The 11,145-nt window shown below is 40.9% G+C and overlaps 1 protein-coding gene across 1 annotated transcript in view; it reads right to left on the bottom strand.

Annotated features, from left to right (window-relative positions):
- Positions 1–6,891: 6,891 nt before the first annotated feature.
- The window catches only part of LOC116900937 (heparan-sulfate 6-O-sulfotransferase 2-like), a 79,964-nt gene continuing 75,710 nt past the window's right edge, over positions 6,892–11,145 (bottom strand). The window contains exon 5 of the mRNA XM_032902583.1: positions 6,892–10,062. Within this exon, the coding sequence (XP_032758474.1) occupies positions 9,141–10,062 (922 nt within the window). The 3' untranslated portion in view covers positions 6,892–9,140. The remainder of the gene's footprint in view (positions 10,063–11,145) is intronic.

Raw genomic sequence — 11,145 nt, 5'->3', positions numbered from 1 at the left:
GTCTCTGTTAGCAGAGTTCCTGTGCTGCTTCTTGCTGTTGGAGGTCAGAGAAAGTATTGGAGACTGGAAAGGTTTGTATAAGAACAACAATACCAACAATCAGAAGATCCCCTGAGGACTAAACCACTACCCAAAAATTTACACATGGACAGACCCCATGGCTCAGCTGCATATTTAGCAGAGAAGGCCTTGTTGGGCACCAATGGGAGGAGAAGCCCTTTGGGTGCCAAACTTGATGCTGCCCCAATGTAGGGGGAATATCAGTGTAGGGAGGTAGGAATGGGGTGTGGTTGAGGAGGAATACTCTCATAGAAGAAGGGGAGTGGGATGGGATAGTGGGAAGGCTTATGGTTTGGGAAACTCTGGAAGAATATCATTTAAAATGTAAATAAAAAAGTATCCAAATCAAAATAAAAATGTAATGCAGGGATGTGGGATGGAGAAGAGACTGAGGGAATAGCCAGTCGATAACCAGCCCAACTAGAGACCTTTCCCATGGGCAAGCACCAATCCTGACACTATTAATGATACTCTGTTATGCTTGCAGATATGAGCCTAGCATGACTGTTCTCTGAGAGGCTCCACCCAGCAGTGGACTGAAACACATGTAGAGGCCCACAACCGAAGATTAGTTGGGGGGAAAGATTGAGGAACACAGAAGTGCATACAAACTCAACAAGAGGTCCAACAGTGTCAACTAACATGGACCCTTGCTGGCTGTCAGAGATAGAAGCACTAAGCAAAAAGCATGCATCGGCTGGACCTATGCCCCCTTGCACATATGTAGCAAGTATGCAGCTTGGTCTTCATGTGGGTCCTGAGCAGGGCTAGCCTTAAAGCTGTTGCCTGTCTATGAAATCTGTCCCCCTAACTCAAGAATATGGTCTGGCCTCAGTGGGAGTGAAAGAGCTTAGCCCTGCAAAGACTTGGAGGGATACCTGGAGGCAGCTCTGTTCTCTAAGAGAAAGGGAGAGGGCAGGAGGGACTGCAGGAAGAGGGGATGGGAGAGGGAACAGAGATATAAACTTAACTTTTAAAAAGGCTGGCTTTTCAAACAAAAAGAAAAAAAAATAAATCCTACTTCTTTTGGCCCCAAATATACACCTAACTTCATCAGCTTTCCATCTAATGGGGAAAATCACACAACCTATTCATTAGTGGTTTTTACAAATGAAAATGAAGCTATTGTAGAAAATACACACAATGGCAAGGAAATGAAATGCGAGCAAAAGCTTGATACCGACAAATACTGTGTGATGGGGAAGTGGGCATTCATGGTACTTCTCTGCTCCTGGAGAAGTTTGAAGAGTTTCATAAGAAAATGCTTTTTAAATAATGAATAACCTCAGGAGATGAGCTTTGATTTGAGAATTAGGTTTAAGCCTGAAGTTGGGGTTTAATGAATTAAGTTTTCCCAAGCCTTCCCTCACTCCTGTGTATGATGGGGAAAGTAGTTACTCCCGCCTCATAAAGTGGCTCTGGTTATTAAGTGAGGTTTTATATATGAATGACTTTGTAGAGTGTCTGAGCTATAATAAAATTTCAATAAGTAGCTGCTCTCATTACATGAAGAGACAAGCAGAGCCTGCGATATGCAGTAGGTATTTTGACCGAATAGTGTGGATTCTCACTGTGCTCATCAGCCTCATGGGGAGGTAGGCTCTTGATATCCGGCCAGAAGGATCAGACAAACTGAGCTAATCCCATGGCATCTGCACTGCATAAAATGTTTTCCCTATGGAGAGTGGGAGTTTGCAGCAGTTGTCTCTAGTCCCTATTAACTGTCATCCAAAGCCAGGGCCTTGCAAGCATTCTGCAGCTGAACTGGCAAAGCCTTCTTACCAAAAAGAAGCTGCTGTGAGCAGAGCTGCTGTGTTCATCCTGGCACTTCAGTCGCTGGCTTTTGCTTTCAGGGACATCACACAGCTATGATCGGGTCAGCAGTTCTATGTACCAGAGCATGTAGACTCCCCTGGGATTTCTCATGGAAAGACGAGATCTCTTACACCTCAGACATTCAACTTCAGAATGTGATCAGGGAGGTCCGGAGAATAGGATTTTTGTTTTTTAATGTTGAGGATTTTCAGGCTACATGTATATGCATCTGGTTTTGAGAAACAGTTTTAGGAGGAGGAGTCTGGCAGTAACAAAAGGGGCTAAAAACGGAAGAATACTGACAAAAACCAACCTTGGCTTGAAGGGGGAGTCAAAAGAAGGTCATTTTCTAAATTCCTACATCATTCAGGGAGCATATTTTCAGCTGAAATGGGCTCTAGAAAGGGCCTGGAAACTTGACTTCTGCCATTCATACCTGTTAGTGCCTTTTTGGCTAAATTCATTCTTTGTCAGTTGCTATTGACTTGAACGGTTCCACTGCAGGACTCCTCATTGCTCTTTCCTTCGTTATTTAAGCAGCTTTGTGGAACCTCAATCAAATCCATCAAGTCTTTGCTATCTGCTTTCACAAGCCTCAAATAGACAAGTGATCTGCTCTGGGTGGCTTTAGGGACAGAAATCTACCTTTAGACCAGAAGGGGAAAGCCACGATGCAAAGGTCAGTTAAAACTGGCCCCGGAGAGTAGTTAAGTCCTATCAAACTATAGTATCACACTTTCTTGTAGGACTTGACAATCTCTCTCAAGTCCTCCCAAGTCACACAAATTCCAGTAGAGCATGGTTAGGTCATAAAACCTGTTAAATTTTTATTTTATCCAGGTAGGCATCATCAAAGTTTACCAATATTAGTGAAGTCATAAGATTGAGCTAAACATACTAAGAATAGACAAGAAAATTTGATGAAGATTGAGCCTTATGCTGTCCTTAAAGCAACAGCACTGGAATGTAAAGGTACAAATGAGAGAAAAGCAAATATCCTTTTTTAAAGGGTGGTGAAGTATCTGACTCTAAAGGGTTATGTCACCTTCACTGAGAATTCAGAGCTACTGCCAACCTGATTAATTAACATGTACAGTTAGTTGCTTATTGTGTCTTTTTCCTCTTCAATAGTACATAAAGATAATTTTGATAATCTTGCCTCCAGTTTCTGAGTGCTAGGATCGTAGGCATGCACCACCACTATGCCTGGCTTTAGAAATTTCACCCAGAATAGAGTCTTTGGAGTATAGCAATTCCAGGAACCAGGCCAGACTTGTTGCAGAGGCAGCTAGACCTTTGGAGCCCTGGCAGAACTCATCAGATAAATGTGGCCTCCAGAGATGCTGGGTGGAGAGATGGATGGGGAAGGAATGAAATCATGAGTTGCGTTTGCTGAAGTGTGACAAAGTAGGTCCCGAATCAAGTAATGTTATCAGAGAATGCATTTCTACTGTTGATGAGAGGGTGATTCACTTGGCATTTAGTGAGTAAGATCTTCCCTAATGTTTTGTCTTTGGCTACATTCAAAGGTTAGATGTCATTCTTATGGAAGGTTTCCGGGTATGAGACCATGTCTTCCTCTCTAGCTTATGATGACCTGTAACTCACCATATTACACAGGCTGGCCTTGAACTTTCAGCAATCCTCATGTCTCTGCCTACCAAGTGCTGAAATACAGGGAAGATCTGAGGTTTTATACATTATAAAACGGGAGAAACCACCGTCTCCAGCAAGAGAATGGTTCTTAGATTAGTCACAATAGGACATAGCCTGTGTTTTTGCTTAATTTCTTGCCAACATTTTCACTTTTTATTCTAATTTCATTTATTCATTCATCCCTGAATTGGAGGCCAATTCAGGCCCATGTGCATTACAGATAAGAGCTATACTGCCAGGTTACTTTGCAGCCCAGTAGTTCTTGATCTCAGAAGACAGAGGCATTTGGCAGACACTTAGCCTTCATGCTATGACTAGTAATACTAACCCTGCTGACAAGTATAAGCAGGGCTCCCTATGCCTCTTTCACTCTCATAAATGTCTTGGAGACATTTTGTTTCACACAGGAATTCCTCAAGGGTTGGCTAGAGAAGGAAATGGAAACATGGGGAGGTGAATGACTTTCTCAAATATTAGAGTTGGCACTTGGGGAGAGTTTAGGACCAAAGCCAGATAGTATGTGGCTGAAGCCTTTGTTCTCAACCTGTAACATCTGCAGCAGTCACTGTGCAGGGTGAGGGGGAACCATTCATTATAGTCCCAGTTGGGAAGGAAAACTGTGAAATATGGTGAGAAAGAAGAATTGAGTACGAGTAGAACAAACTAGATGACATCTATTTTTATAAATATCATTTAGGGTTATGCAAGCTCAAGAAGAGAGGAAAAAAGAGAAAGAGGATGGGAGAAGACAGGAATGGGAAGTAGAGAAGAATAAAAGAGATTGGATTTAGAATCTTAGATTGGATGAGTAGAAGAGTAGATGAATTTCAGTGTGACTGTGTCTCAAGAGACTTCCTTTGGATGAGTCAAAGAGGCTTGTACAGGTAATTTCAAATAAACAGTAAGATTACCTATCGATTACTTCACATACTTACATATAGTTCTTACCTGTACATGTTCGAATTAATCCACTGCTCCCCTTCCCAGAACTGGTGAACATGTTGTAAGCATCTGACACAACTGAAGACCTGAGTGTATGTTTGTACCCCTTGACACAGCATCTGGCTTCAACATCCTGTGTTGTCAGAGTAAAGATCAGCCTCTCCTCACTTTTGTGCCTGAGGTATACTGGTATAATCAATAAATGCAGCTTGTGATGTGATGCCCTTGGGAAGCTTGCCATCTGAGTCACACCTCTATTCTTTTAGACTCTGGGAAAATTTGCTAAGTCCTTAATACATAGGGAATTTGGACCTACTCTGTAGCTTCAGGGTCAATCAACTTCTTGTCCAAAGGGCAAGCAAATAAATATTTCAGGGTCCTGAGCTCTGTTTTAATGACTCTTGGTACTGATTAGAAGCAGCCAGAGAAAACAAACAAAGCAGTGGTTGTGCTACATTCCAACAACACTTTAATTTCTCCTTAAGTTTCTGAGGCTTTGAGCATCTGTGAAGATCTGAGGGATGCATGCTGTTATGTTAGTGCTTCAAGTCAAATAGCGTGAGATAATTTCCTCCTCCCTGCGTAAATAATCAGAAATCCATGTTCCTGGTAGTGGCATTGGGAGTCAGCAAATTCTTGTTTTTTGTTTGTTAACATACTCTACAAGCAGTCTTCATTTAGTTCAACCCCAAGTGAGGATAGGAGGGCAGAAAGTCTTGGCTCACTGATGTGCTATACTCAGCCTTCCCAGCATGTTAGTGTCTGGAGCCACATCATTAGGACAATGTCAGAAAGCAGTGGGTTGCGTGCATATTCGTAGCCAGGAGTACCCCCTGGTTCTCTTGCCCCAAACCTGTGGGGCTGTACTTTTGCCTTATTTTCACTCCCATGAAAGGAAATTACTCCTCTTTTCAACACCTCAACCAATGCTATTGTATTATAAATCTGGGGGTCTGACAGTTTGAACGTGAAATGTTCCTCAGACTCCCAGGCTAGACCACTTGGTCCTGGTTCCTGGTGTTTTGGGATACTGTGGGATATTTGAGAGGATAGGCCCAGTGGAGGAGGAAGTTAGTAGCTTGTCAGGGTGGGTCTTGAGATTCATAGCCTGGTCTCTGCTTTGTGTTTCATCTTCATTTCCTGGTTGTGGAGATGTAAGCAAGTAACCTCACAGCTCTCCCACCATGATGGCCTGTAGCCTTAAACCACAAATATATATCCTTCCTCATTTAAATTGTATCTATGAGGTCACAGTGATGGGGAAAGTAACTGATACACAGGCTGATCTAAAGCCTCTGGGAACTAGGTTAACTAGTCATTTCTTCATTTCAGCTCTCCTCTGGCTTCATATAGCCCATTTTCTCAGGACACCCTTTCCATAGTGCCTTGAAGGTATGTCCAGGAGACTACCTGTTTTCCATTTCAGTGAGTATACCCTGCTCTTCAGTGATGCCCATACTTCTCAAAGGAAAAATGAAGCTGTCCTTTATTTACTAAGTGTTGTGGTTGAAATACAAATGTGGCCCATAATTTCCTATATTTGAACCCTTGATCCCCAGTTGTCGGCATTATTTAGGGGAGGTATAGGTGGCATAGCCTTGCTGGAAGAAATATGCCACCGGAAGAGAGCTTTGAGATTAAAGAAAAAACCCGTCTTCATTTCTCTCAGCTTCATGCCATTGAAGATGTGCTCTCTGCTTCTGGCTCTGGTTGCCATGCCTGTCATGTGCTGCCAGGCCTCCTCCACCATCATGGACACTTATCCTTCTGGAACATAATAATTCCAATAAAACATAACTAATAGAAAAATCATTTTAGGCATCCAGACCCCCATCTGCAAGAAGCATGGGACCCTCATATAAAGGAGACCTTTTGGTGACCGTTTTTTTTGTAAACCATGATGACATTCTACAACTGGGCTATGCCCCAGGTTTGGTCTACTGATTACTGCTCAAGAGTTGGTATTTCCCACAATCCTCACCCCTAAGGATTTGGAAAAAATGTGTATGTTGTATATAATTAGAGCAAACTGTGGTCAGAACCAAAATATTAATGCTTACATTTAACCTTTTTCTTGTGGATAAAGGAGGTAGGTAATTAAGAATGCTATTTTTCTTTTTGAATCCTATGGCATACGAAAGGATCTACAATAATAACCTTTAAATTAAAACATGGCTATACTTCATTTACACAGCAAACCTTGTATTTCAGGAACAATTTTGTTTTACTCAAAGGAAGAAGCATCCCAAATTAAGGGCATTTCAGCATGAGGGATTAGAATGGGCCATCTCATTTTCATACTTAGTTGTCAAGTGTAAAGAGAAACACTGTCTTAGGAGCGATTCCTGCTCTGGTTTGTTTATGGCATCACAATGTCTAGTGGCTATAAACCTTGAAATCATGAAATTACTCACAGCCTGCAATTGGAACTTTATTTCACATCTATTGTTAAATTACACAAAATCAGTGAACGGTTCGTAAAGCTACACCACTGAACAGATGTTTACAGTTTGAAATCGTGGGATTTACATGATGATGACAAAAATGTATATTTATAACATTCTCTATATACAGTAATCAGTAGAGACAGAGAAGATGCACTTAATCTCTGCAAACCATGCACACCACAGCAATAACACTTTTTTTTTTTCCGTAATGAGCTTTTCCACTGGCTCAGACTTCGTCCTGCTTTCCAACACTGTCAGTTTTAAGAGCAATCATTTTCAATTAAAACTAAAATTACTGAAATACCATAGTGATCTACAGAATATTTCAAGAACACAATGTACACCAAAAAAGTTCATTCTAAAATACTTTGACTTCAAGATGTGCTTTTAAAAATTCCTCCCAGTTTTTTTTGTTTTTGTTTTTTCCTAGTTTTTTTTTAATTTTTTTATTTTTTGTGTTTTTTTAGGTATCATCATTCTCAACACTGCAACACCACAAAAAGCTGTAAATATTGTCACAGAGCTCAGAGTCAAGAAAATCCCTTTAGAGCCAGATACTCAACTTCGTGTCCAACTTGTGGCCATATTATTACAGATGAAACCAGGTCATGCACTTGGGCAGACTATGATAGGTATGACTTTATGATCATACTTCTAAGTATGTCCTTCTTAAAAGCATGAATATCACTTCTAGTCACCTTGTTTGGCTGAAAGTCAAGGGATTAATGTAAGTTCTTATAGAAGTGTAGCAACAACCATGAGGTGTAAACTGCCAAGCAGTATGATATTTAACAACACAGTGTGTATATAATTTTTCCTTTGTTCAATTTGTAATTGAAGTCATCAGAATACTATTCACAGATGTATACTACCAAACTATTACCTTCAACTCGTGTGTCCCTGACTAGCTTTGCTGCCGAGCAGTCTTCATTTTTGATCGTTCATAAACAAAAACTTGGTAGAAGTGTCAAGCTCAACTATCAAGAGGCAGCTTTTGGTGTTATTGAGTAACTCTGGCTATCTCAATGATTAGTTTACCGTTGTCTTTGAGAAAATTTTTTGCTCTTATTATTGTGTACAAATCTGTCAATACAAGAAAAGAACCATAGGCCAGAAATAGCCAGCCAAACTGGAAACATTACAATAAACAAAGTAATTAACAGTTCACATTCAGGTTCAGTTCAATCTGATGAAGAGTAATAACTTCAGCAATATTAAGAGACACATTATCCTGTTTGAGAGTTCTTCTTAAGGACCTTACTACACAGACATTGATAAGACAATTCTATAGAAAGTCCTGACTTTAGTCCAGGATTAAATACCACAAGAGATTTAGCAACACGCTGTTTAGATGATGAAGAAGAATTCTATACATGGATTCCTTTGGAATGAGCACAACTTGGAGAAGCCTTAAAGTGAATGAGAAGCAGCGCCAAAAAGATCGAAATTGTTGAAATTACAGTGCCCAGAAACCATCTGGAAACTGGATCTTTCCATTTGGAAAAAAATGCTTTGTTAATATGAGATATACCCTGTTTAAAACCTTTTAATCAGCAGAAGGTAGAAAAATTCTAAATTTTAAACATCTGTTAAATTACAAGACACGAATCCCGATCTATTTGAAAAGCCATTATTTTTACATAAACCCACCTACATTTAAGTGAGAAATTGTTTACTTTCTACAATTTGGCAAAATTTATCATCAGTTGTTTTTCTGTTTAAATAGGCTCCTTGTTAAAACAAGGAAATGAATAGTTTTAGTGTCTTTAGTCTGTTCATGTTTTTTACTTATACTTCCCCTGCGGGGAGGAGGTGCTTTCAAGATTGGGTTTTAACAGGTATCCGGAATCATTTAAAGTCTGTTTCTTAGCCATAAGTTTAAACGGCCACATTTCATGTTTTCTTTGTGTCTCCCATACCTAATTTAAGAACTTCTTAAAATATCTAAACTGCAATTTCTGGTGAGTCTGGTTTGGCTCTTGGATTTCAGAAGTAGTTCATCCCAAAGCAGACAATTTAATTACACACTGAGATTTGTTTTACCCACACACAGTAGAACACTGAATCAAAAGGCAACTGTAAAGGCAACGTCTACACTTTTCTTTTGAACTTCCAAAATGAAGGAAGCAGGATGTGTTTGGACATTTTCATCTTGTAAGATACACGCCATCTTTTTGGTGATGCTTTGAGAAGCAGTGTGCACAAGCCATTGAGAGCCAGTTAGCGCCATGTCTCTACGCTCCCTATGTAGTCATTGGTGCCATTGCTGGTGCTGCTATCACTCTGCTCCTGGCCTGAGCCCTGCTTCTGACTTCCGTGGTTCTCCCTTTGGGTCAAATTGGGATTTGAACTCTGAGTCAGATTCTGACTCAGATTCTGAGTCAGGTTCTGATTTGGGTTGGGATTTGGATTCTGACTCAGATTCTGACCTGGACCCTGGCTCTGACCCTGGCTCTGACCCTGGCTCTGACCCTGACTCTGACTCTGACTCTGACTCTGGAAATGGGTCTGAAGGAACCTTCCCTTCAGAAATTTCCGTTGCTCCTGACGCTTCCGCCTGGCATCCTGATGCTCTTTCTGCCTCATGAACTGATACCTTTGCAGAAAGAGGTCTTTAGCATAGCTGTACAGCTCCATATCCAGAAAATTCAGTCCCTCAATACGCTTTTGGATTTCCTCATTGATCTCAACACTAGAGGCCCTAGTGGTATTATACTGGGTAAACGGCGAAATAAAGTTCATGTTGAAGGTCTTCTCAAACAGGTACTGGGTCTTGCGCTGAAACTCAGTGAGGCCAAAGAATGCCATGTGCTTCAGATTGGATTTGGCACTTTCCAGAAGGACTTTGTTTCTTTGCTTTTCAGGCATGACAGAGAGGTTGTAGCAGCCCACTAGAGTCAGGTCAGACAGCATGCGGACTTGGCGGTTGTTGGCCAGATTATAGGGGCAGTCCATGAACTCTTTGAGAGGGCATCCAGACCAGTCATCACCGGTGTAGCAGCTGGGCAGTTCCTCAGAGGTCGGGGGCCTTCCATCACAGACGTGCAGGGATGCTTTCCATGTTGCTCCCCTCTGGACATGTCTCCATTCGCTCAGGTACCGAGACACTGGGTCTCTGAGGATGGTGATATAATGGAAGTTCCTATGGATAAGCATAAAGAAGAACAATCAGAAGTGTGCCTGACATAGGTGCAGTCAGGGAGGTGTGTGGCATATGTGATGTTCATGGTCACTAAGGAAAACAACAGAAGAATGATAGGGATCTGATGGTGGCATCTGGCCTGTGAGCTATGTTGTGGTCCCCTCTTTATCTGCTGCTGGTCTGACCAGATCTCTAATTTATTTGTCCAATTTCCTGACTGTATTCACAGCAGGCATGAAAAAGACTCTGGATAACAACTTTGTCATGTTTTGCCCTACTAAGTCCTCTTCCCAATGATGTTATTGGCCCAGTATGCAACACATTTATTTCATACTCTAAAACCTGAAAATTTTATTAAACCAGTCACAAAATGGGGACCCAATTGAAGCATATGACTTATGAGGGTGAAATGGAGTTGATAAAGGAGCTAAAACACCAATGTTTCTTATGAACAATGTATAAGCATTTTTTCAATAACATGGTCTAATCTGGTAATGCTATAAAAAAAGAAAATCACATTGAAACTATTGACATGATACTCTCTATTCCAGTTATTGTCAAAATATCATGGCCCATATGTTGGAAAAGTGGCATGTAGAGACAGGCAGAGCACCCCAAGGCCTCCAGAAATAAATACAGTGGTTAGTCAAGGATTAAAATAGGCATGGGCTGTCAATGAAGCTTATATTTGTCTACATTACCCATCCCCCCAGCTTCCAAATATCCTTTCTTTTCCACTGACCAAAAAAACAGATATAACAATTATGGAAGCTTTGCTGGATGGTTATATTTCCTTTTGAGTTACAAATAGATAAAGTTCTCTGCATAAACAGCAGACTAGTGGATATTTGAGCTTACTGGCTGATACACTCAAACACATGCTTAGTACATCTACACTTGTGGCCCACACCCCAGATACATCAAGGTCTATGTGGTTAGGCATACTCAAAGAGAGAAATGCTTCCACAATTGTTGTTCTTGTGAGACATGAATTGCCATTCTCATGTAGGTGAAGGATGAGGTCACTGCAAGAGTATATCTGTGGTAGGAAAACAACAATAAATACTGAGAATTCATATTTCT

The sequence above is a fragment of the Rattus rattus genome, chromosome 5 (assembly GCF_011064425.1).
Source record: "Rattus rattus isolate New Zealand chromosome 5, Rrattus_CSIRO_v1, whole genome shotgun sequence".
NCBI lineage: Eukaryota > Metazoa > Chordata > Mammalia > Rodentia > Muridae > Rattus > Rattus rattus.
Note: the sequence above shows the minus strand (reverse complement) of the source record. Positions and strands in the feature narration are given on the sequence as shown.